The following is a 26,446-nucleotide window of genomic DNA, read 5'->3' as shown; positions in this document are numbered from 1 at the left end:
CCATGGTGACTCGGAGCAGTGTGGCAGTGGAGATGGGGAGAACAGATCCATGACAGGTTAACAGGGCGGAACTGACAGAGCTTGAGACTGCCTGGATGTGAGGGGCGCGGGAGAGGAGAGCTGACAAGGCAGAACCCAGGTTTCCGGTCGGAGCACTCGTGTTCTGCATTCTTCAGCTGTAATATGGGGAGAAGTGTTGCTGTCAGGATTAAGTTATATGAGCAAAGCACTTAGAACATTGCTGTCATTGTCATTATTGTTATTGATTTACAGTGTTGAGAACTATAGACACTTTCTGCTTTTGTGTTCATCAAATATTATTAATTGATTTGCTCCATTTTAGAAATATAATAAGGGGGAAGGGAGCAAGGGGAGAGGGTGAAGACAGTAAAGGAGGTTAAATATATGGGGACAGAAGGAGACTAAAATTGGGTGATGAGCACACAATGCAATATACAGATGGTGTATTATAACATTGTATACTTGAAACTTATATAATCTTATTAACCAATGTCACAGCAATAAATTTAATTTTTTAAAAGAGTGATTTATTTCCGAGTGGGTAAAGTTATAGTGGCTTTTATTTTATTCTTTTTTTACTCATATAGTCTATTTTTTCTAAATAAACATGTGTGTAATAAAAATACAGTAAAAGTCACTTTTTCAAAAGAAAAAAGTAGTAATTTCTACCCTCGACCCAATATAGCCTCTGGCTTTGTAAGTAACTCCCTACATGGTGCTGCCTGGAGCCTATTCGTTCTTCTGTCATTTTCTGTCTTTTGTGATCCCAGGGAAAATCAACTGCTCAGAGCCTTGATTTCCCCATCTACAAAGTGGGACAAGAATTCTTGTTCAGAAGAGACAAAAGGCTGTTTGCATTCTGCAAGGCACTGGGAGGGATTGAATGTGGCTGCCCCATGGCAGGTGGTAGAGGTGGGTACTAGGTAGGCCCATTCCCAAGACCGGAGGCACGGCGCGGCGTGACACTTTTCCTCCGCAACACCAGAGGGCAATGTCGCAGGCTGCGGCACCACCCGACCACGGGGCGGCGTTCCGTCCCGCCGGAGTCTTTCTCCTCCACGTGGGGACGCAGCATGGCGGCGGCGGTGCCGGTGGGTGTGCGTGAAGTGGGGCGGGGGCGTCTCAGCAGGGCTCCGGGGCTCGGGGGAGGCGGGAGTGGGGACCGTTTGGTCCCAGCCACGTGGTTGATGCCCGCTGCGCTTGTTGGCTCAGGACGAGGCGGCAGCCGGCGACGTGCAGCGGCTGCTAGTGCAGTTCCAAGATGAGGCCGGGCAGCTGCTGGGCTCCCCGTTCGACGTGCCCGTGGACATCACGCCGGACAAGCTGCAGCTCGTGTGCAACGCGCTGCTGGCCCAGGTGAGCGGTGGGCGGCGCCGCCCGGGCCGGGCCCACAGGGGATCTGAAGACCAAAGGTCTAGAGCTCAAGGGCCCCCGCCACTCGCCGGCAGTGGGTGATGCACCCCAGCGCTGGTCCGAGGGGTGATCTGGGGGAGGGTCAGAAAGATGCATCAGTGTGAGACCGCTTCCGACCATCGCAGCCCACCTGCGGAGAGACTGCGTTTTGAAAGCATCGGGTGCACTGTCAAATGATTCCTCGCCACAGCCCCTCATTAATTATCTCCATTTTACAGTGTAGCCCGGACACATTAAGTTACCCCCACGATGCTACGTAGTAGATAGATTTGGAATCGGAGCCCAAATGGGTCAAACTAAAAGCCCATGCTCTTAACTTTCAAGCCAGTGTTTTCAGTGTTGCACTCGCTAGGGGTGGGAGGTGCTTAAAGGAGTACTAGGACTCCACCCCCGCCAGACTTACTGCACCCGACTCTGGGGTGAAGCAGAGAGTCTGCATTTCCAAACAGAGCTTTGGATGCTTCTGCACATTACACAGCATGGTGCGGTGATTTGGGAAACACTGCGTACACTAATCCTGGACTTTAGTGTTCTTAAAGAACACTAAAGAATCTGAATTAGTCATTAGCAATGGGACATTGGGCTAATTAATTACTTAGTTGTTCAGAGCCTCTTTTTTTTTTCATCTATCAAATGGGAATATGAATGCCTACCTCCCAGGGTTGTTGTGGGATGCAGATGAAGGATTTTAATGTGTTCTGTAAGCATCCTGCAGTTGCTCTTCAAGGATTAAAAAGGTTGAACTCTAATGGGGAATGATGGGCGTGGTGGTGGGGGGGGTAACTCAAGCCGGGTGGCTGAAAAGAAGGAAGCTTTACCTCCCCACAGCTCAGTGGGCAGGCTCCCTGGTGCACGTGGCCTCTGCCCATCTTTTTTTTTTGTATTTTTCTGAAGCTGGAAATGGGGAGGCAGTCAGACAGACACCCGCACGCACCCGACTGAGATCCACCCGGCACACCCACCAGGGTTGGATGCTCTGCCCATCCGGGGCGTCGCTCTGTTGGGACCAGAGCCAGTCTAGCGCCTGGGGCAGAGGCCAAGGAGCCATCCCCAGCCCCAGGGCCATCTTTTGCTCCAATGGAGCCTCGGCTGCGGGAGGGGAAGAGAGAGACAGAGAGGAAGGAGAGGGGGAGGGGTGAAGAAGCAGATGGGCGCCTCTCCTGTGTGCCCTGGCCGGGAATCGAACCCGGGACTTCTGCACGCCAGGCCGACGCTCTACCACTGAGCCAACCGGCCAGGGCTTCTGCCCATCTTTTGATGGGAGAGTTGCCCTTTCCCTTTGCCCTCCAGGAGGATCCCCTTCCACTGGCTTTCTATGTCCACGACGCTGAGATAGTCTCCTCGCTGGGGAGGACGCTGGAGTCCCAGGCAGTGGAGACGGAGAAGATTCTAGACATCATTTACCAGCCACAGGCTATCTTCAAGGTCCGTGCGGTGACCCGCTGCACCAGCTCCTTGGAGGGGCACAGCGAGGCAGTCATTTCTGTGGCCTTCAGCCCCACAGGAAAGTAAGGATGGCCGCAGAATTGTGGTGGGGAGTGTGGGGGTGCAGCTTCTGGCTGGGGTGAGGAAGGTACCCCCAAGTTATGATCAATGTGGGCTCAGGCTGCTCCCAGAGACCCAAGCTCTGGGCTCAGGTCGCAAGCAAGGGACTTCCTGAGTGAGGTTTGGTCCACAGAGACCAAGGACACCTGCCTTGAAGAGTCCTTCCTGGACTTGATCTCAGGAGATCTGAGCTGCAGGTTCAGCTCTGCCCCTTCTAGCTGTGTGACCTGGGTAAGTCACTTAACCTTTCTGAGTTAATTCTTCATCATCTGTGAAACTGATTTTCTTTGCTTCTCACCATCCTATGAGGATAATGAGAAGCTTTAAGTTTGGTTGTAGCTGTGGCAATTCCATTTAGGAAGGCAGAGAAGAGAAATGGCCTCCTGGGGTCTTCTTCTGGATGGCATCAGTGTTAACATTTCTCCTTTTCAGGGGAGTGAGAAAAATCCAGTCCCAGATTCTATTCCCAGAGGACAATTGAATAGGCAGCAGAAACGGGCAGTATTTCAGGATTGGGCCCTACCCCTCATCCCCACTGCGAAAGTCAGGCAGCATCTCTTCCTCCCCAGGTACCTGGCCAGTGGCTCTGGAGACACCACTGTGCGCTTCTGGGATCTCAGCACAGAGACACCTCATTTCACATGCCAGGGTTGGTATGCAGTTAGCCGTTTAGGGAGGCTTAATGGTGGGCGGGGGATTCACTCAGCTCTAATTCCTGAGGAGGCCCAGAACAGATTCCACCTCCACATTCATGTAAGTGACTGCCTGTTCCTAGAGACTGTACCTTGGAGCCTAGCCAGCCACTTATAAACAAGCAGGCTAGACCAAAGAGAGCGTGGGTTGTGGGAAGAGCCAGCTGTCTAGTAGCAAGGAGAACCTGACTTTAATCCGACCTCAGCCATAGTGCTTTTTAAACGTGCGGCAGAATCACCTGGGGGGGAGGAGCCTTGTTAGAATACAGACGTCTGGGTCCCAACCCCAAAGTTTGTCTCCTTACATCTGGGGCGTGGCCTGATAATTTGCATTTCAGTTTCCTAGATGGTGCTGATGCTGCTGGTCTGGGGACCACACACTAGCTGAGCAAGGACCCTGTATGTGTAGGGCATACTCCCTTTCTAAGCTTGTTTTCTCTTCTGGAAAGTGGGGATGATAATTCTTGCTTTACCCCATACCTTAGAGCTATTGTGGGAATTTCAAGGGATGACATATATGAAAACATGGGATGTCACGTAAGGAATTATTAGAAAGTGGCATTGTTATCTCTGCAGCAAGATGCATGGCTCTAGCACAGGGTGCATTCTCCCGCTGCCTAGGAAGCCCGATCTTTCCTTTCGTTTGGTCATTCACTTATTCAGCAACTAGTTTAGGGGTCCCTGCTATGTGCCAGGCATTGCTAGGAACTAGGGATAAAAACATGTTTCTCTCTCATATTCCTTAGGACACAGACACTGGGTCCTTAGCATATCCTGGTCCCCAGATGGCAAGAAGCTGGCCTCGGGCTGCAAGAATGGCCAGGTAGATGGTGGTCAGGGTAACTAGGCAGGAACTCTGGGACTACCTTTGTGGAGCTGGGTCAGAATTGGGTTCTGGGTCTTCAGGGAGGGAGGATGGGACAGTGAGTGTGGGGGGGTCTTTGGCGGGGCAGGGAAAGGTTGGGGGCAGTTATTACGTGAGCTCTGTCTTTCAGATTCTCCTGTGGGACCCAAGCACAGGGAAGCAGGTGGGCAGGACCCTCGCTGGCCATAGCAAGTGGATCACGGGCTTGAGCTGGGAGCCCCTCCACGTGTAAGTGACAGAGAGCTGGGGTAATAAGGAACAGGGGTTCAAAGCTGTCCCCCCTTCTGGCTGGATACAGGGGGACGAGGTGTACAGTCTGCCAGTGACTGTGGGGCAGGAAGTAGGGAGGTCTTCTGTACCTGCGTTGCTGCTCGGGAGGGGGCTGTTCATCACAGGGCCTGAGAGGTGCCTGGAGGTACAGCTGTCTGGACACTGTCCTTGACCCTTGAATTGGGAATGGGGAGGTGCCATAGGAAGATGGCGTTGCCAGGTCAGCAGCGAGGTCAAATCTCCCTCCCCCTCCCCAGGAACCCCGAGTGCCGCTATGTGGCCAGCAGCTCCAAGGATGGCAGTGTGCGGGTCTGGGACACAACCTCGGGCCGCTGTGAGCGCATCCTCACCGGGCACACCCAGTCAGTCACCTGTCTTCGGTGGGGAGGAGACGGGCTTCTCTACTCTGCCTCGCAGGACCGTACCATCAAAGTCTGGAGGGCTCACGATGTAAGAGCTGGGAGTGTTCAGAAACCAGTGTGGGGAAAGCTGAGGCCTCCGTGTGCCAGCACTAGAAGGAACACTGACCAGTGTTTCCTGAGCATCTTCTGAGAGCCAGGCCAGGAAGACACTTTGGGAACAGGGGGTCCTGTGGTTGGTGTTGTGTTATTGGGGAGGTCCCAGTGTCCATTAGCATGGACAGGCTCTGGAAATTCCTGCTATAAGAGGCCTATTTAGCTTAATTTAATTTATTTATTTATTGACAGAGACAGAGTCAGAGAGAGGGACAGGTAGACAGGAAGGGAGAGAGATGAGAAGCATCAATTCTTTGCTGCGACACCTTAGTTGTTCAATGATTGCTTTCTCATATGTGCCTTGACCCAGTTCGGGGTCTACTGCTCAAGCCAGCGACCAGGGGGTTATGTCTAGGATCCCATGCTCAAGCCAGTGACCTCAGGGTTTCGAACTTGGGTCGTCCACATCCCAATCTAATGCTCTATTCACTGTGCCACCACCTGGTCAGGCTGTTTAGCTTTATTGAACGTGCCATATCCCAAACTTACTTAACTGGAGCCTTTTAATTCTGACACACTTCTTTCCATAAAACATGTCAGAAACATTGATTTGAACTAGTACCCTCTTTTTACAATGAGAGGTTGAGGCCATGAAGGTGATTGGATTAAGATCGCAATGAATGAAGGTCCTGATTCCGAGTCTCCTCGGCTAGCCAGGGGGTGCAAGCGCCCCTAGATAGAGAGTTGGATGTCTGACCTATCTCCTTCTCCCCTAGGGCGTGCTGTGCCGGACTCTGCAAGGCCATGGCCACTGGGTGAACACCATGGCCCTCAGCACTGACTATGCCCTGCGCACAGGGGCCTTTGAGCCAGCCGAGGCCTCAGTTAACGCCCAAGACCTGCAAGGGTCCTGTGAGTGAGCGGGAAGAGGCGGGAGAGCTGCTTAGTAAAGAGCCAGTTCTCTAGCTTAAAGTATGAGAATTGGACGTAGGCTAGGAGCGTGGGGAGGGTTTGCTGCTTGTGTTGGATCTGCTAATCAGCCTCGCTCCTCGTCCTCTCTCCCTCCGGTACGTGGACACAGTGCAGGAGTTAAAGGAGAGGGCTCTGAGCCGATACAACCTTGTGCGGGTGAGTGCTGGCGCCAGCGCGTCCTGCCCTGTGCTCTTCTCTGCTCGTCCCCGTGACGCTGCAGACACCCAGCCCCTCTGCCCTCTCGTCCCACCTCAGAAAGCATCTCTTCTGCAAAGCTGTTCCTGAAAATTCTAGCTTATTCTCCTAAGAGCCTAACGTGGTAGGGATCATTTTATTTCATTTTGTTCCTCTATTGATTGCATTCCCATTACTTTTCTTTTTCATTTTATTGAGTTTAAGGAACACATTCACATGATCTAAGAACGCAGAAAGTAAATAATGGAAAATCTCTCCTCTCTCTCACACATTCATTTATTTGTTCCTTCTGGAGGCTCTAGTGCCACCAGTATCTTGTTTCTCCCCAGAGACTTGTATCTACACATGCATGTAGATATATGTACACTGTATACAGTACGGTCATGTGCTGCATAATGATGTTTCAGTCAACAACAGACCGGACATACAACGTTCCCATAAGATTATAATGAAGCTGAAAAATTCCTGTTGCCTAGTGAAGTAGCTGTCCTGACGTCCTCTCGCAACAAATGACTCGTGTTTGTGGGGATGCTGGTGTAAACAGACCTACTGCGCAGTCAGTCATGTAACAGTACGGCACGTGCAGCTGTGTACGGTGCATAGTGCTTGATGGTAACAAAAGACCATGGTGCTGGTTTATGTGTTTACTGTATTTCTCATTGTTAGCAGACTGTACTCTTTAAGGTTTGCTGTGAGCAATATGCCATGTTATGCCGTCAGCAGCCTCATACGTCCCATGTTTGCTTGTCTCTAACTCCATCATTTTCTGCTGTGCTTGATTTAATCTCGTGTTCTGTCCAGTGGCAGGCTGTACGGGCTCTTACCTAGGAGCAATAGGCTGTACCATACCACCTAGCTCTGTAGTAGGCTGCACTGTCTGGGTTTGTGTAAGTGCACTCTGTGAAGTTCCCACAGGCACAATTGCCTAATGATGCATTTCTCAGACTGTATCCCCATCATTAAGCAGCACAAACCCGCGTGTAAAATCCTCCTTCACACACCATCTATACCTTGTTATTTCATGTAATTACATATCTTAGAAATTATCCTGTGTTCATAAAGTTTCCTTTTGGGGGAAGTGACTCACATAAGTTAGTGGCTGGCTCAGGCCTCGGTGCTCCTGTTCCTGGCCTCCAGGCTGGTATTGAGTAATTAGTAGCGTGTTTGCTGCTGGGGTGGGGCTCTCTTGTCTGAGACCATGTCCAACATGGCGTGCTTTCTGCCTCCCCTAGGGCCAGGGCCCCGAGAGGCTGGTGTCTGGCTCAGACGACTTCACCTTATTCCTGTGGTCCCCGGCAGAGGACAAGAAGCCCCTTGCACGGATGACGGGACACCAGGCGCTCATCAACCAAGTGCTCTTCTCCCCTGACTCCCGTATAGTCGCCAGCGCCTCCTTCGACAAGTCCATCAAGCTGTGGGATGGGAGGACGGGCAAGTGAGTGGGAGCGTGGGGAGGGAGCAGGAGGCCACCATTCCTGTGGAAGGGGCTTGGCTCTGCCGCTTACTAGCTGTGTGGCCTTGCCACCTGGCTTTTCTGAGCCTCTGTTTCCTCTTCTGTAATGAGCCCCCTGACCTGTCAGCTATGTTACAAGATTTGAATAAGATGGTATATTTAGCAGCAGCAGTAAGTGGACACCAAGAACACTCTTTCTCATCTAAGGAAACGGTTTTCAAGCTGGCCTTCCTCAAAGTGATCCACAGACTAGCAGCAGCAGCAGCCTCTGGGAATTTGAAAGAACTTCAGTTCTCACCCCAAGACCTTGTGAATCAGAATCTGCTTATTTTAATTTTTTTAAAAATTAATTTTCTTTCCAATTATCGTTGATATACAATATTATATTAGTTTCAGGTATATAACATAGTGATTAGACATTTAGATAACCTTATGAAGTAATCGCCCCAGTAAGTCTAATATTCATACATTGTTGTTACCGTATTATTGATTATATTCCCTATGTCTTACTTTACTTTCCATGACTGTTTTGCAACTACCAATTTGTACTTCTTAATCCTTTCACCTTTTCCACCCTTCCTGCAACACTCCTCCAATCTTTTGACCATCAATTTGTTCTCTGTATTTATGAGTTTGTTTTTGTTTTGTTCATTTATTTTGTTTTTTAGATTTCACTTAGCATAATACCATAGGTCCATCTATGTTGTCACAAATAGCAATATTTCATTCTTTTTCATGGCTGAGTAATATTCCATTGTACATATGTGCCACATCTGCTTTATCTGTTCGTCTGTCAGTGCACACTTAGGTTGCTTCCCTATCTTGGCTATTGTAAATAATGCTGCCGTGAACATGGAGAAGCATATATCTTTTAATTAGTACCTTAGGTATTTTTCAGGTAAATACCCAAAAGTAGAAATGCTGGGTCATATGGTAGTTTTATTTGTAGCTTTTTGAGGAACCTCCCTACACTGCTTTCCACAGTGGCTGCACCAACGTACATTACCTCCTGTGGTACATGAGGGTCCCTTTCTCCACATCCTCACCAACACTTGTTTATTGATTGATGATAGCCACGGAATCTGCATTTTAATAAGGTCACTGGGTGATTCTGCTTGTCATTAAGCCAGAGAAGCACTGGTACAGTGAGGCACAGTACCCTCGGGGTTCTGAGTTTGGAGCAGGGGCAAAGGCCTGGGCGGGAAGGAGCAGGGGGGACCTTGGCACCTATGTGTCAGTTGTATATTTTCACACAGCAACTTTTTGAAATAGGCCAATCAGGTTTTTAAGGGTAGACAACTGAATTTCAGCCCTGGTTGAAGAGCTTGGTTGGAGCGTTGCTCCGGAGCGCCAGGGTTGTGGATTGGATCCCTGGTCGGGGCGTGTGCAGGAGTCAGCCAGTGAATGCGCGAATGGGTGGAGCAGCAAATCAGTGTTTCTCTTGCTCTCTCCCTCTTCCCCTCTTCTAAAAATAAAGTAGAACAAAGACAACTGAGTTTCAGAGATGCCTAACAACCTGTCCCAATAGACGTAGCTGGTCTGGATTGAGCTGGAAGTTCCAGGTGGCCCTGGCCCAGCATTTCTCTCTGCCACCTGTCAGCAAGCAACTGTCATATTGGGGGGAGGTCAGGCAGATGGGCCGAGCAGATGGCTGTACTGGATTCTGAGACGTGCAGAGTTGAGTGGGCGTGGAAGCCTGGCAAGAGGCACCCTACCTACAAGCAACTCATTTGGAGAAGTTTTACACGTGCATAATGGGCATTAATGATTAAGTAGGTTTGGGAGGGGCCAGGCAGTGGGAATTTTTTTTAATTCCCAGATAATTCTAATGTGCAACCAAAGTTGAAAACTGCTGCTATGGGCATAGAGGACCTTTCAGACATGTTTGAAGATCTAATCTCCAGCATCAGTAATTTTCAACCTTTTTACCCTTGGGACCAGTGAAAATAGAATTATTTCAGGGATTGCTAAGGCAGAAATCACCCTGAGCATATGCGAATTTGACTAAGGTCATTGGGTGTACAATCTTCATACAATATCAGGGTAGTTAACTCTTTACACAGACGGGCACAAAATTTTTGGCAGATCAGTAGGTGGCCCGATGGTTAACAAACACTGTCCATCGTCATGTTCTTCCCTTGGCTCAGGTATCTGGCTTCCTTGCGTGGTCATGTGGCTGCTGTGTACCAGATTGCATGGTCAGCCGACAGCCGGCTCCTAGTCAGTGGCAGCAGTGACAGCACATTGAAAGTGTGGGACGTGAAGGCCCAGAAGCTGGCCATCGACTTGCCAGGCCACGCCGATGAGGTACGGCCGGCTCCTGTGGGCCGGGGATGGGTGTGGAATTGAAGCCTGACCCTTCTTCTCTGTCCTTAATGCCTGACTTACCTGTTCTTCCTCTTTGGTTTAGGTGTATGCTGTCGACTGGAGTCCAGATGGCCAGAGGGTGGCAAGCGGTGGGAAGGACAAATGCCTCCGGATGTGAGTTTAGGGGAAGTGGCTGTTGGTGTGCTTGACTCTGCTGACCTTGAGTTGGTCACTCTTTGTGACTTTCCCTTCTGGCATTGAATTCTGAGGCCCGCCAGGTGCTGAGAACGTCCTGAGACGGTGTGTGGTTCTCAGTGGCCAGTGGAAGGGTTGTGGGAATTACAGGGAAGATGCGAGACTGACGGTTTTGAAGCCACTCTCCAAAGGACAAGTCCAGGGTTGTTCCAGGGCTAGGCAGTAGTTCTTTGTTCACACTGGACCTGGCAGTCCTGAGATCTAGTTCAGATCCTGGCTCTGCCTTTCAGTGTGCAGTCTTGGAGAGCACAGTTAACCTGTCTGCAGGTTATCAAACTTCAGCAGACAGGATGATCAAAGATAGGCGCTGGACGCACCTTGGAACGGGAAGCATTGTGTACTTGTAAAGAACTGTCGCTATTTGTCATTCAACAACCTTCATGGGCGTCCCAAGGCCAGGCCCTGGCATGAGGCTCTGGTATGGGGCCCTGGTGAGGCAGGCAGGGGATGCCCAGCCTGAGTGAGATGGTAGCTGGGCTCTGGATGGCTGAGGGGAAACCACCTTCTCCCTGTGGGGGGCTCCTGGGGTTACATGGCAACCTCCCTTTCCTGCGGTGCACTCCCCATCCTGTTCCCTCCTCTTCTGCACAGATGGAGGAGATGAGAAATCCCACGGCACTCTCTGACCTCCACCTGGACTCGGCCTGGGCCAGCTGCCTGCCCTGACGGAGACCAAAGGGCCAGGGTGGTGACCTGGAGAACAAGTGTGGCCTGCTGTCCTTGCACAGACCCCCGTGGGGTCCCTCCCCAGAGTGGGAGACCGGAGATCACAGGAAGTTACCATGGACTCAGCCATTGGGCATCACTCTGTACCTTCCTGGTGCCATCCAGGGTGGCAGGAGGCCAGGCAGGGACTAGACCCCTGCGGCTGCCCCTGCCTCCTTTCCCGGGTGTCAGCTCTATTCAGGGGCAGACCCCAGATTCTGTGACCAAATAAATAACTTATATTTTGTGTGTTTGAATTAAAATCTCTTGTATAGAATCCCAGAGCTCAACCAAGGTGTGTGCTAAATCAGTTTAACCTCCCCTGTACTGGTCTACACCAAAACCAGACTGGCCAGGACGTCACCTTGCCTCTCTTCCCACTGCCTACAAGGGAGAGTCCAGCTGAGGCTGGGGAGGTGGCCTGAGCCCCGTGATAGTGTCCAGAGGATAATTTGAAGCTGTGCTGTCCGATGTGGTATGCATTAGCCTCGTGGCTGTTTCTTTAGCAGTTCATACAGTGAGAAATGCTGTTCTCAGTCACACTACTCGGGGCTACTTACGATACTGAACAGCACAGGTAGACCACTGTCACCATCAGAGGGAGTTCTGACCCCTGCTGCTCTAGGGGTGCCTTCCCAGGCCTCGCTCAGCACGCTCTCGGCCTGCCACGCACTGAGCACTGCCAAGCTCGGGATACAGGTACAAAGGCGATGGCTCTCCCAGAGGGCTCGCTAATGGCGCACACAGTGGGCAGAGCTCTAGTGGAAGTGGCTGTCATGATATGGGAGGATGGTTCTCTGTCTCATGAGGACTTCATGTAGTGAAGGGTCTCCCCACCAGGACGTCCACAGACCCTAGAGCAAGATCTCGGCCTCCATGCATCCTGCCTCTGCTTTCTGTTCATCGCTAAGGTGGGTCAACTTGCTGAACTTCTAGACCACCCTTATATGGACTGCTCAGGGCCGCAGCATTTCCAAACTCTTGTTTCAGCCTCCCCCACCCCCATCTCTGCCTTTACAGCTCTGCACGTTGCCAGCTGTGGTCCCAGCTTCCACCTTCCACGTCTGCAGTGATGCTGCAGGAGGGGCAAAGGGAGGCAGCAGTTGAGCTCCTGTCTACAGGCACTGCACGTGCTCTCACGTGACTCAAAGTGACAGCCATGCCTGGAATGGTCTCACATGCCCATTTTTATATATATATATATATATATATATATATATATATATATATATATATATATATATATATATATTTTTTTTTTTTTTTTTTTTTTTTTTTTTTTTTTTTTTTTGTATTTTTCTGAAGCTGGAAACAGGGAGAGACAGTCAGACAGACTCCCGCATGCGCCCGACTGGGTTCCACCCGGCACGCCCACAAGGGGCGAAGCTCTGCCCCTCTGGGGCGTTGCCCTGCCGCGACCAGAGCCACTCCAGCGCCTGGGGCAGAGGCCAAGGAGCCATCCCCAGCGCCTGGGCCATTCCTGCTCCAATGGAGCCCCGGCTGCGGGAGGGGAAGAGAGCGGCAGAGAGGAAGGAGGAGGTGGGGGTGGAGAAGCAAATGGGTGCCTTCCCTATGCGTCCTGGCCGGGAATCAAACCCCGGGTCCCCCGCACGCCAGGCCGATGCTCTACCGCTGAGCCAACCGGCCAGGGCCACGTGCCCATATTTTTGATGAGGAAAGAGCCTAGGAGGCTGTAAGGGTTTGTCCATGCCCTTACATCCAAGAAGAGCCAGAATTAAATCAGAACCTGCCCCAAAGCTTGTGTCATTTGCACTGTGTTCCTTCAGAGCTCAAGTCTGATGCTGACAGTGTGCAGGCTGCCACCACCACTGCCCAATGTCGCTGTTTTTCCTGGTGTATGTTTTAGTCTGTCGCTTTTCTTCCTTAGGGAAGAAAAGGTGGTGTTGGCATCTCATTTCTCTACCACCCTTGTTTCCATCCCCCCGCCCTCCTGGCAGAAGCTAGGATGGTGGGTGCCGTGCGCAGAATGAAGCAGGGTTTACGGGTGCTGAGTGACCTGCAGTTCTTTAATGAGGGACCTGGAATTAGCCCAGATCTGGCGAGGGGAGCGCCTAGCAGCTGTGGGCAGTGGCTGCCCTGCCCTGCAGTGTCCTGAACCCTACCCCCTTAGTAGGGAAATACGTTTTCCAGATCTTCCAGCCTCCGCATCTCATCCACCTCGATTGTCACTGTTTTCTGTTGGGCTTCCCTGTGCCGCACGGTGATCTGAATGGGGTTGTTCTCAAGGAAGCTGCTCAGGTCATTGGCCAAGGTTGCAAACTGAAATAACGCAAGGAAACCCCTTAGACTTCCTTCCCAGACCTGACCTCTCCGCTTTTCCCACCTGCTGAATTGCTTGCTAAGTGGGATCTTAGCTAGCCTTCACCCACCCATCACCACCAGAAATGGGTACAAAGAAGCTGTGTACTCAGGCCTCTCCCCCACCCGGTGCCTGTCCCCACCACCAGGCTGCTCCCTTCTCTGTCCCCCTTCAGCCTCTTCACTGTTTCTGTCCATGGCCTTGACTTCCCAACCCAGTCACAAGTATCGGTACCAAGTTGAAACATGAACATCATGGTGATGCTGATGAGTACATTAGTTTGCATTCCCAATGGGCACCAGTGTCCCAGGAGAGAGCAGCCTGGAAGTGGTGTGTATTTACCCAGGTGGAAGGGAGGCAAGCGGGGAGATGAGTTGGCGGTGTAGGGTATCCCCCACCTCCAGAGCCCCTGGTGCAGACTTCTCCCCCTGACCCCTGGGGCCCCCTTCTCCCAGGACTCACCCTGTAGGGCTTGCACCACTTCCCCACCCCGGCTGTGTTGGCGGCACGGACCATGAGGCAGTAACTCGTGTTAGGCTTCAGCTCCATCAGCTTGACGGTGGTGCCCAAGATCTTGTGGAAGATCCATGGGTGGTTCTTTGTCTTGGGAGGCTTATTGTCATTTTTCTCGTCCACCTCCTGCAACACAACCTGGTAAAAACTGACCAGCTGCTTGCCCAAGGCATAGGTCCAGGAAATCTAGGGGAAGAGAACCCCAGAGGCCTCCTCAGACCAGGCTGAGCCAGTCCTCCCCTCACCCCGACCCCCACGCCTCCCACGTGGGTGGGAAGGCCCCACTTCCACCTGTGCCAATTCCCCCCACCCCACTCCCACTCCCATCCCCTGTCCCTGCTGGAGCTGAGGCATCGACATGAAACACTGAGATCACTGATTTGAAACCCCAGGCTTGCCTGGTCAAGGCACAAAAGAGAAACAACTATGAGTTGACGCTTCCCGCTCCCCCACCTTCTCTCTTCTCTCTCTAAAAACCAACAAATGAAATCTTAAGCAAAAACAAAAAAACCCAAGATCATCAAGTCCTGGATTGGGGCCTGGGTGTTTCCTCCGCCACTTTCCCACCCATGAGCCTTTGCTCGTGTCAGCCCGTCCAGGAAATGCCTTTCCCCCATCTCCAGGTGTTTAAATCTTACTTCTGTGCCCCAGCTCAAATGTTACTAAGAGCTACGAAGCTAATTCCTGCACCTGGAAATAATGTTTCTTTGCCTCTGACTTCCTGGTGGCACTTGATCTGACCTCTTCCTACAGAAATGAGCCCTTTCTAGCCTGCTCTGGAGCTCCTTACAAACACATCCTCTCTCCTAAACCAAGAAGTTGAGTCAGTATGCAGGTGGTAGGCATCTTCATACTCCCCACAGAGCGCGGCTCAGTGCCTGACACACTGGGGGTGGCCAGTAAGCTTTAACCAAATGCATGAGAAGAAAAACACACCGTGGCGCCCTGGCTCGATACTCAGTTGATTAAAGCGTCAGCCCGAAGTACACATGTTGCCAGTTTGATCCCGTCAGGGCACACACAGGATCCATATTCCTGTCTCTATCTCTCTCTCCCTTCCTCTCCCTCTAAAATCAATAAACTAAACATTAACACACACACACACGCACACACCACGGCCGTGTAATCATTGACTGTGTGTTCACAGATGAAGGGCGCCTCTGGCACGTCCAGGACCACGGAGGACTTCGAGGATGTCGAGGTGGTATCTGTGTCCAGCTCAGGGTTGTCAAAGTCCAGCAGGTCCCCAGGGACTACCTGGGACTTAGATTGGTGGAAGCAGAGGGCCAGGTCCCCTTTTCCTGGATTTCCTGGATTATTGGCCACTGGAGAGACAGTGAGTTTGTTCAGCTCACCTTCCAGCAGCCCTGCAAAGAAATTGCTGTTGGGCTGGGTCACGACCAATTTGATGGGATTCAACAAACTGGATGAGATGGGGGAGATGCTGGTGTCATCAGAGCTGCATTCGGAGTCCTTCCCTGGCATTAGCTTCCTGGAGTGGAAGGGGAGACAGGTGAGCCAGATGAAGGAGGTCACCCCAGCCAGCCCATGCAGCCTTGGAAGCTCCCAGAGCCAAGGCTTGGGCCTGAACAGCTCAGAACAGCCTTATTGCTGTGCAGCAGTGCACCTTTCCCAGCAGGGCACTTAGTAGTGAAAAATGCAGATTCCTGGTAGCCAGTCCCCAGTTGGGATGGGACTGGGGAAGCTGCTAAAGTTAATAGGATCCTCAGATGATTATGATGCAGGTGTTCTGAGAACCACAATTTGAGAAACACTGCTAAATATTTAAGTCCTACCTCCCAATAGGGAACAAATACTCCAGGCAATGACTACATGATCTACTGAGGCATGGAAAATACCTAAAAGAAAAATAAATTAGGTCCTGGCCAGTTGGCTCAGTGGTAGAGCATCGGCCTGGCGTGCAGGAGTCCCGGGTTCAATTCCCAGCCAGGGCACACAGGAGAAGTGCCCATCTGCTTCTCCACCCCACCCCCTCTCCTTCCTCTCTGTCTCTCTCTTCCCCTCCCGCAGCCAAGGCTCCATTGGAGCAAAGATGGCCCCGGCATTGGGGATGGCTCTATGGCCTCTGCCTCAGGTGCTAGAATGGCTCTGTTTGCAACAGAGCGACGCCCCAGGTGGGCAGAGCATCGCCCCCTGGTGGGCATGCCGGGTGGATCCCGGTTGGGCGCATGTGGGAGTCTGACTGCCTTCCTGTTTCCAACTTCAGAAAAATACAAAATTAATAATTAATTAATTAATTAATTAAGCTTCAGTAATATGTATTCACTATGTAATATTTAATGTAATTGCTAATTTATTATATTTAACAATATTAATATATAGCATATAAAATTATATATATATACATACATATATATGTGCATATATACTTATACATGTATGCTCAAAACCTTTTTCTTTCATTTTAATTTTTTAAAATTGAACTATTTTACACATATCCAAGATATCAAGAATAATATATTAAGGCCCTGGCCGGGGAGCTCAGTTGGTTAGAGTGTCATCCTCATATGCCAAGCTTGCGGGTTCGATCCCTGGTCAGGGCACATACAAGAAGCAACCAATGAATACACAACTACGTGGCACAACAAATCGATGTTTCTCTCTCTCTAAAATCAATAAATAAGTTTTTTGCCTGACCAGGCAGTGGCACAGTGGATAGAGCATTGGCCTGGAACGCTGAGGACCCAGGTTTGAAACCCCAAGGTTGCTGGCTTGAGCATGGCGTTGCCAGCTTGAATGTGGAATCATAGGACCCCATGGTCACTGGCTTCAAGCCCAAGGTCGCTGGCTTGATCAAGGGGTCACTGGCTTGGCTGGAGTCCTCTTGGGTCAAGGCACATGTGAGAAAACAATCAGTGAATAACTAAAGTGCCACAACAAAGAATTGATGCTTCTCATCTCTCTCCCTTCCTGTCTGTCCCTCTCTCTCTAATCAATCAATAATTTTTAAAGAATAATATATTAAGCTTTTACTTAGCCGTCATCCAGCTTCTGAACTAAAGCCTCAGTATAGTTAAAGCCCCCTGGACACTTCTCTCCCCCGCCTCACTCCTCTCACTCAGAGGTAACCGGTACAGTAAATTTAAAATGTTGTGTTTAGCCTGACCAGGTGGTGGCGCAGTGGATAGAGCATTGGACTGGGATGCAGAGGACCCAGGTTCGAGACCCCGAGGTTGCCAACTTGAGCGCGGGCTCATCTGGTTTGAGCAAAAGCCCACCTGGTTTGAGCAAAAGCCCACCAGCTTGAACCCACGGTTGCTGGCTCCAGCAAGGGGTTACTCGGTCTGCTGAAGGCCTGTGGTCAAGGCACATATGAGAAAGCAATCAATGAACAACTAAGGTGTTGCAATGCGCAATGAAAACTAATGATTGATGCTTCTCATCTCTCTGTTCCTGTCTGTCCCTGTCTATCCCTCTCTCTGACTCTCTGTCTCTGTAAAAAAAAAAAAAAAAAATGTTGTGTTTATTATTCCTTGTGTGTCTTTATAGGTTTGTTACATATGTATTTTATCCCTAAGCAAGATCTATTTTGCATATTTTTAACTTTACATAAATAAATGGTATCATTCAGTATACATCCATCAGCAGCTTGATTTTTCACTTAATATTGTGTTTTCCAATTCATCTGATATACATGTAGCTCTAGTTCAGTCATTTTAACTGTTGTTTGGTTTGTATTACAGGAACAGCTGTTACAGAGTAAAACCTTGTACATGTTTCCCCACTAGTAAAAAATTTTTTACTGATGAAATGCAGAATGCCCAAAACTTGGCTTTCACACCTTTTCTTTCTTTGACCCAAAGTAATACATATTGCATATTACGTGGCAACTTAGTATACTCATACACACCCATAAAACTAAAACATACTGCACAAACCAGTACTTATTTATGTGTGATGTGCTCTGGAATTTTTGATTCCATTAATTTCATTGTTTGATACTGTTCTCTATCAACTAGAATGAGTTCCTGACCCATGAATGGATCACAACCTAGAGTCTGAAGAGCACTTGTCTAGAGAGAGCAGTCAATGTCACACAGTGATGTCGGGAGCCGATCCACTAATGCTGGCTAACTAGGTCACAGCAGAAGAAGATCCACAACTGCTGGTTGACAAAGTCACAGCAAAAGAAGATAGAGTCACTGCAGTAAAGACCAACAGCTGCGGGTTGACAAAGTCACCGCAAGGAAAGGCATAACGATACTTCCCCCTTTAATCTTTTGAATTAATCTGGCCTTATATCCCCCCTTTTTCTGGGTGTGTGCTATTATTTGTGGCACAGGGATAATAGTACCGTGCTTTCCCTGTAGATTTGTAGTAATTTCTTTGGAAATGAGACAGAAGGTGTAAGTTCCACAGAAAAGCCTGTAAGCCCCTTGAACTGGGCTCATAAACATAAGAGGCTGGCTATGATATCCCTCATAAAGGGTTAAGTTTGTAGGAGAATTTCTTCTTATTAATCATGTTAGAAAGAATATAGTTAGAACTTAGCTAGTATATGAATATAGTAAATAAATAAAGTTTAACTAGACATTAGAATCTTAGGTAAAGTGTAGTGGAGTGGCCTGTTGCGTGGCCTTGGATAGGAGTGCAGCTGGCTAGTAAGAATGTTTTGTTAAGAGACTTGTTTTATGACTAAAGGCAGTTACTGGGCTTTCTCATTGAGACATTCTCATGAGATTTATATACTTTCCCAAGGTTTTTCGTTCAGATAATAAAGAGGAATATGGAAGAATCCATAGAAGCAATAGCAATTAATGCCTTCTGATATTATGTTGCTACTAAGCTATCTTGCAGGTGCACTCTATATATCTTTAAGCAAAAGTTACTCTTGATGTTATGACAATTTCTTAATAAGCAAGCCTTTTGAAGTCTTGTGAGAAAACTTAGGACACTGCATAAACTCAAGGCCATTTGCCTGAGCAAGCGGTGGGCCTTTGCTAGTCCTTAATGATTTCGTCTGCTAATCTCTCTCTGCGCCCTTAACTCACAACAACAGTAGAGTTATTAATTAGTACTAATCTTTTAGAAGTTTGTACCAATATTGTTATTGCTATTGTATAACTATACTTTGAATAACTTACCACCTGATTTATAGTTTATAGATATGAATTAACTGTTATCTGGAAACATGTAAACATAGTGAAACAGAAGCAATGATTAATACCATGTAATTGTAACTTGGTGTGTGTGTATAAAAAAGGAGCTATACTAGCATTTGAGAGAGATGCCTGGCAGTAAATGCTAACTAGAGAATAAAGAGAAAGAAAAGAATTTTGCTCTCTCACTCGATTTTTGCCGACGCCGTCTCCTCCTGTGGGACCCCTGGATCCCCCCCGGGGCTGGACCCCGGCACAGTGAGTTGGTGGCAGAGTTGGAACTAGAGGCCAGACCTCCTGGGCCCCAGACCTGACCATGCCATGCAACTCCCGTCTGCCCTTGGCACTTTCTGGCTCCTCTCCTCTGCTTCCTACCCCATCTCCCTCAGCTGCTCTGGTCAAGTTCAGCAACCAAATTAACCCTCTGGATCCCTTACTCTAGGGCGGTGGTCCCCAACCTTTTTTGGGCCACAGACCGGTTTAATGTCAGAAAGTATTTTTACGGACCGGCCTTTAGGGTGAGATGGATAAATGTATCACGTGACCGAGATAAGCGTCAAGAGTGAGTCTTAGACGGATGTAACAGAGGGAATCTGGTCATTTTTTAAAAATAAAACATTGTTCAGACTTAAATATAAATAAAACAGAAATAATGTAATATTCTTTCTCTGTGGACCGGTAACAAATGGCCCACGGACCGGTACCAGTCCATGGCCCAGGGGTTGGGGACCACTGCTCTAGGGCATCCTCTGGTTTCATGGTTGATTGATGGGCCAAATTCTTCTTCCCTGTACTCCAGCCCCATTGACCTCCTCCTAAGAAATCCTGATTAGCCCCAAACTCCTGTGCTAGCCCTTGGCGTACATTTAGGATAGATGATTCCCCACCAAGGTCAGAAGAGTCTGAGTATTGCTCCTTTTATACTTCAAGTTGTCCTAATGAATCTCTGTTTTAGATTTACTTTTTCAAAACACCAGTGCCGACATGGGCATGGAAGGAAGCTGGGCACCAGGCTATCCCCTGAACATATTCTCTTCTGATCTTTACAGTAGCCCTGCTGGCTGGGTGTTAGCCCCAGTTTCCCATGAGGGACTGCGGGTCCCTGATCTTAGTTAACTTAATCATCTATAGCTGTATACCTAAGTGGTAGAACTTGGAATTGAACTTGGACTCATAGCCCTAGACTTTCCCATGATAACATGACGTTTCCTATAAGCATCCATCACGTTAGCCATACCTGCATCCATCACAGGCCCCTTAGGAAATGGACACCATATCTCTTTCATGTAATCAGGACTAGCTACATAGTTAGTGGGTACCCCTCTTCAAAAATTAAGAATTTCAAGCCTGGCCTGTGGTGGCACAGTGGATAGAGCACCGACCTGGAACGCTGGTGTGAAACCCTGGGCTTGCCCGGTCAAGGCACATACAACAAGCAATCAATGAACAGCTAGAGTGAAGTGACTACTTCTCGTTTCACCTCCCTTCTCTCTCTGTAAAATCAATAAATAAAATCTTAAAAAATATATTTTTCAAGAGAGTGACAGCAGAGTATTAAACTAAGCACAGGGCCTTTCTAAGTGTGGGCTGCGTGACTATAAAGGTCACACACCATGAAAGTGCCCTGCAGATAATTCCCTCAGCCCACATCAACCCACACCACCACCCTTTTGTTGGGGACCGAAATATAAACAGGGTATTTTTACAATCTGGATATCCTGGGGACAGAGGTGCTGGGCCTAACCTCCCACCTCACCTGCCTAGTTAACAAAGAACTATACCTGATTCTCGCTAGTCCCACCCATGTTCCCCTGAAGAGGCTGGAAGCTAGTTTTTAATTGGTGTAAAGTTAGATTTGAATGGTATGGTGGGGGTTGAGTTGTCTTGGAAACAACTGAATTGCTAATGACCACATTTTTCCCTGAATAAAGACTAATGCGCTTTTGGAAGCAGCCATGTTACGGCTGAGGAACAGTAGAGACTGTTCTCCGTGCCATCCTCCCGAACCCATCTGTATGTATATATCTTTATGTCTCTATCATTTACTTAATTCCATACCTTTCCCCGTTCAAAGACCCCATAATAGACTCGTCGTGGCTAGACTGCGACACCCTTTCGCTGCTTCTCTCCTTCCGTTCCTAAAACATGCATTCAGCTCACACATCACTTCTTCCAAGAAGCCTTCCTTAAAACTGCACACTTTCCCAAGCTACACCAAGCCTCCTCCATTTTCTCAAGGTGTCCTGCCATAGCACAGACCATATTGTATTATTTATTCTCTTTTAAATTTTTAAAAAATTGATTGATTTTAGAGAAATAGAGGAAGGAGGGAGAGAGCATTCATTTGTTGTTCCACTTAGTTGTCCATTCACTGATTGCTTCCTGTGTGTGCCCTTACCAGGGATCAAACCTGCAGCCTTTGGGACAATGCTCTAACTGACTGGGCTAACCAGCCAGGGCCTATTATTCTTGATTCTTCACACACACACACACACACACATACACACACATACACACACACACACACATACACACACACACACACACTGTGTACACACACACACACATACACACACACATACACACACACACATACACACACACACACACTGTGTACACACACACACATACACACACACACATACACACACACATACACACACACATACACACACACACATACACACACACACATACACACACACATACACACACATACACACACACATACACACACACATACACACACATACACACATACACACACATACACACACACATACACACACACACACATACACACACACATACACACACATACACACACATACACACACACATACACACACACATACACACACACATACACACACACATACACACACATACACACACACATACACACACATACACACACATACACACACACATACACACACATACACACATACACACACATACACACATACACACACATACACACACACATACACACACATACACACACATACACACACACATACACACACATACACACACATACACACACACATACACACACACATACACACACACATACACACATACACACACATACACACACACACATACACACACACATACACACACACATACACACACACACATACACACACACATACACACACACACACACATACACACACACACACACATACACACACACACACATACACACACACACACACACACCAGGCTGGGAACTTCTTGAAGACAGCGACTGTGTTTTTCAGGGGCTAGCTCAAAGAATTTTTGTGGAATGAAGCAAAGGGAACCCAGAATCACTGAGGAGGAGCAGTAAACCTCAGTCTGAGGACAGACCCGCTATTGGAGGGACATAATCAGGAAGGGGAAGGCACCAAAAGGGAAAATTGAGAGAGAGGAGCCATGGAGGACAGGAGGGGGGCAGGGGTGAATGGAGGAGGGGGTGAGGACCCTAACTAGACAAAGGTGATGAGAAGCACTGTCAACAAATCTCTGACTAAGCCCAGAAGGCCTCACGGAGTGGGAGGCCTATGCCTACATAACTCTAAGAACTGACTTGGGATCAGGAATCTCTGATGCAACTTGCCTACATGCTCTTTCCTGGGAGTCCAGAGCCCAGGTTGTGACAGGTCCAGGAAGTACCTCTTCTTTTTCTGCTTTAAAATTTTTTAACTGATTTGAGAGAGAGAAAGAGCCTGACCAGACAGAGGCACAGTGGATAGAGTGTCAGCTTGGAACACTGAGGACCCAGGTTTGAAACCCCGAGGTTGCCGGACTGAGCACGGGGTCGCCAGCTTGAGTGTGGAATCATAGACATGACCCCATGGTCACTGACTTGATCCCAAAGGTCGCTGGCTTGAGCAAGGGGTCACTGGCTCAACCAAATCCCCCTGGTCAAGGCACGTATGAGAAAGCAATCAATGAACAACTGAAGTACTGCAACTATGTGTTAATGGATGCTTATCTCTCTCCCTTCCTGTCTGACTGTCTCTGTCTGTCCCTTTCTCTGTCTCTCTCTAAAAAAAAGAGAGAAAGAGAGAAACATTGATTTGTTGTTCCACTAATTTACGCATTCATAGGTTGATTCTTTTATGTGTCCTGACTGGGGATTGAACCTACAGCCTTGGCATATTGGGATGATGCTCTACCCAACTGAACTACCCAGCCAGCCAGGAAATGTCTTTTCTTCAAGCCCCACACTACCCCCCAGCTCCAGTCTTAGAAAGAAGGAAAGGATCAAACTTGTGACTTACGGTAGATTGATGTTATCTTCCCCTGTGAAATTAACCAAACTGCCCCTTGAGAAAAGTCGAAGTCGTTTGGTAGCAACTGTCCTGTTCATAGACTTGGGGTTTGGAAAGGGCTTCAACATTTGGTTCAAAACATTGACAGTTTCCTTCTTCATCGTGACCTTCTCCCCATCTCCTATTTTGCAGACTACCTCTGATGCCATCTAGTTTGTTTGGGACCACAGCCGTCACAGTGCAGGACAACCAAGCTGACAGGAAGTAGAGAGAAACTGGGGGCAGCAGACCCTCCCTCAGTTTGGTTGGGATGGGGGTGCAGTGAGCTGACTTCATAATCATCGCAGAGTGTAACAGTTAGGGGTCAGCCTCCCCCTTGATCTGAGGCTGCTGCTGCCCAGGGCTAGGGCCAGGGTCTAGGGTGGGGTAGAGCCAAGAAACAGACTCCATCACCTGTCCAGGTCTAACAGTGGTTCAGCAGCTCTGCCCTTCTTTGAAGCTCTCAAAATGCTTACCGTTGGTGATGCCCTTTGTATTTTTTTTTTTTCTGAAGCTGGAAACGGGGAGAGACAGTCAGACAGACTCCCGCATGCGCCTGACCAGGATCCACCCGGCACGCCCACCAGGGGTGACGCTCTGCCCACCAGGGGGCGATGCTCTGCCCCTCCGGGGCGTCGCTCTGCTGCGACCAGAGCCACTCTAGCGCCTGGGGCAGAGGCCAAGGGGCCATCCCCAGCGCCCGGGTTATCTTTGCTCCACTGGAGCCTGGGCTGCAGGAGGGGAAGAGAGAGACAGAGAGGAAGGAGGGGGTGGGGGGTGGAGAAGCAAATGGGTGCTTCTCCTATGTGCCGGGAATCGAACCCGGGTTCCCCCGCACTCCAGGCCGACGCTCTACCGCTGAGCCAACCAGCCAGGGCCGGTGATGTACTTTGGAGCTGCCCTGGGAAGGAGGAGAAGGATGATGGGAGAAAGGCACCTGGGTGTGGACGGAGGCAGCCCTGGAATGGGTGTATGGGAGTGGGAGACTGTAGAATGCTGATGCACCATGTCCAGAAATTCTAGGCATTCAGCCCCCACTACGTCCAGTCTGTGGGCATAGGGAAAGCACAGATGGTACATGGGTTCACGGCTCACATACCCCCAGATCTTACTGCTAGAATTCTAAATGTGCCACACTCTTACCCCAAGTGTCTTCACGTGTTGAGTGACAATGGGGGGTGCTGCAGAGGGATCCAAAGACAGACGAGACATTATTTCTGTTCTCAAGGAAACCACTCTGCAGTAGGAAACATACAACAATTTCAGGGTGGGAGGAGAGGCCGCTAGAGCAGCATGGGCTCTGCACTTAGATGTGGATTTGTCTCCTTGAAGTCCACTTCTGCATTGCGGGCTCTCATCTTTGGCAATGACTTCACCTCCCCCAGCCTCAGCTTCCTCATCTGTGAAATACGGATAAAAACAGCACCTGCCTCATTGGATTATGAGGAGATTGAGAGGAGAGAAACCAGAAGAATGCGGGGAAGGGGGCCTGCAATGTCTGTGATCCTACGATCAAGCCAGTGACCTCAGGGTTTCGAACTGAGGGAGAAAGGGCTGACTGAGAAAGTTTGAAAAGTAACCAACCACAGCTGTAGCCCCTTTACCAGCTCCCTGAAATAAACTTGCAGCATCAGCAAGGAAAATAGGATATGTGAATAGTCAAGGACAGTCCAGACCTCTCTCCTCTTACCCCCTCCCCTCCCAGAGACATAAAAGTCATGTAAGTCTGCAGACAAAAAAGTCAAAGCCTGACCTGTGGTGGCGCAGTGGATAAAGCGTCGACCTGGAAACACTGAGGTTGCCGGTTCAAAACCCTGGGCTTGCCTGGTCAAGGCACATATGGGAGTTGATGCTTCCTGCTCCTCCCTCCCCCTTCTCTCTCTCTCTCTCTCCTCTCTAAAAATTAATAAAATTTAAAAAAAGACACTAAAAAAAAGTCAAAGAAATCAGGCACTTGTCACATGCCCCTTGCATAGACACTGTGAAAGGTATACTGTATAAGATATAAGAAATCTAACTTGCCTGACCTGTGGTGGCGCAGTGGATAAAGCGTCGACCTGGAAATGCTGAGGTCACCGGTTCAAAACCCTGGGCTTGCCTGGTCAAGGCACATATGGGAGTTGATGCTTCCTGCTCCTCCCCCCCTTCTCTCTACCTCTCTCTCTCCTCTCTAAAAATGAATAAATAAATTAAAAAAAAATTAAAAAAAAAAAAAAGAAATCTAACTTCAGGGAGCTCATGCTTTGGTGCTACTAGTCTCCTGTGCTCTACCGGCTACTAATAAATTCCTCTTCCTCTACTAAGTTGTATGGATGTTGCCTGGTCTGTGGTGGCGCAGTGGATAAAGCATCAACCTGGAGCGCAGAGGTCGCCAGTTCAAAACCCTGGGCTTGCCTGGTCAAGGCACATATGGGAGTTGATGCTTCCTGCTCCCCCCCCCTCCTCTCTAAAGTGAATAAATTAAAAAAAAAAAGTCTGGATGTCTATTATCCTCTGTTTGGGTGTCATTCTTCCTGCTACAAGATAACCCTGTAAGGTTGTTTTGCTTTTTCCAGAGAATGAGGCCAGGCAAAGGACATTTAGGCCTGACCTGTGGTGGTGTAGTAAGATAAAGCGTCTATGTGGAACGCTGAGGTCATTGGTTGCAAACCCTGGGCTTGCCTGGTCAAGGCATGTATGGGAGTTGATGCTTCCTGCTCCCTCCCCTTCTCTCTCTCTCTCTTTAAAAATGAATAAACAAAATTTTAAAAAGGACATTTAAAAATAGCAAATCCTATATTTTGTGTTTAAATATTCAAGGTTTTTGTTGTTTTTTAAAATGTTATTCATAAAATAGTGGAAAATACAGAGAAGCAGGTGCCCTCTGCGTGCTCTGCTGTTTCTTAGCACCCAGTATATAATATCCAGGTAGGTCCCCTGAGCATAGGGACGGTAGTCTTAATGGAACTTTCTGGCTCAGCGTTTACAACAGAGGCTCACTGGTAGGTCTGCGTGCATGTTTGAGGAAGGGGCCGAGGCGAACGCGGGCGCAGGTCACG

The 26,446-nt window shown here is 49.0% G+C and overlaps 2 protein-coding genes across 2 annotated transcripts; one reads left to right on the top strand and one right to left on the bottom strand.

The window, feature by feature from the left end:
- The first annotated feature begins 1,013 nt into the window (after positions 1-1,013).
- NLE1 (notchless homolog 1) lies at positions 1,014-11,397 on the top strand. Its single transcript, XM_066263356.1, has 13 exons — positions 1,014-1,112; positions 1,234-1,377; positions 2,725-2,942; positions 3,549-3,628; positions 4,418-4,494; positions 4,667-4,764; positions 5,064-5,256; positions 6,038-6,173; positions 6,343-6,389; positions 7,661-7,863; positions 10,029-10,188; positions 10,292-10,362; positions 11,035-11,397. The coding sequence occupies exons 1-13, from the start codon at positions 1,095-1,097 to the stop codon at positions 11,045-11,047; spliced, it is 1,458 nt and encodes a 485-aa protein (XP_066119453.1). The 5' UTR covers positions 1,014-1,094; the 3' UTR covers positions 11,048-11,397.
- Positions 11,398-13,203: 1,806 nt separating this feature from the next.
- On the bottom strand, positions 13,204-23,965 carry FNDC8 (fibronectin type III domain containing 8). Its single transcript, XM_066255379.1, has 5 exons — positions 23,885-23,965; positions 23,379-23,644; positions 15,095-15,473; positions 13,931-14,167; positions 13,204-13,428 (listed from the first exon to the last, which is right to left on the bottom strand). Exons 2-5 carry the CDS (start codon positions 23,576-23,578, stop codon positions 13,276-13,278), a joined length of 969 nt encoding a protein of 322 aa, XP_066111476.1. The 5' UTR covers positions 23,579-23,644; positions 23,885-23,965; the 3' UTR covers positions 13,204-13,275.
- Between the last annotated feature and the right edge of the window lie 2,481 nt (positions 23,966-26,446).

Source organism: Saccopteryx bilineata, chromosome 2 (assembly GCF_036850765.1).
Source record: "Saccopteryx bilineata isolate mSacBil1 chromosome 2, mSacBil1_pri_phased_curated, whole genome shotgun sequence".
NCBI classification, from domain to species: domain Eukaryota; kingdom Metazoa; phylum Chordata; class Mammalia; order Chiroptera; family Emballonuridae; genus Saccopteryx; species Saccopteryx bilineata.
Note: the sequence above shows the minus strand (reverse complement) of the source record. Positions and strands in the feature narration are given on the sequence as shown.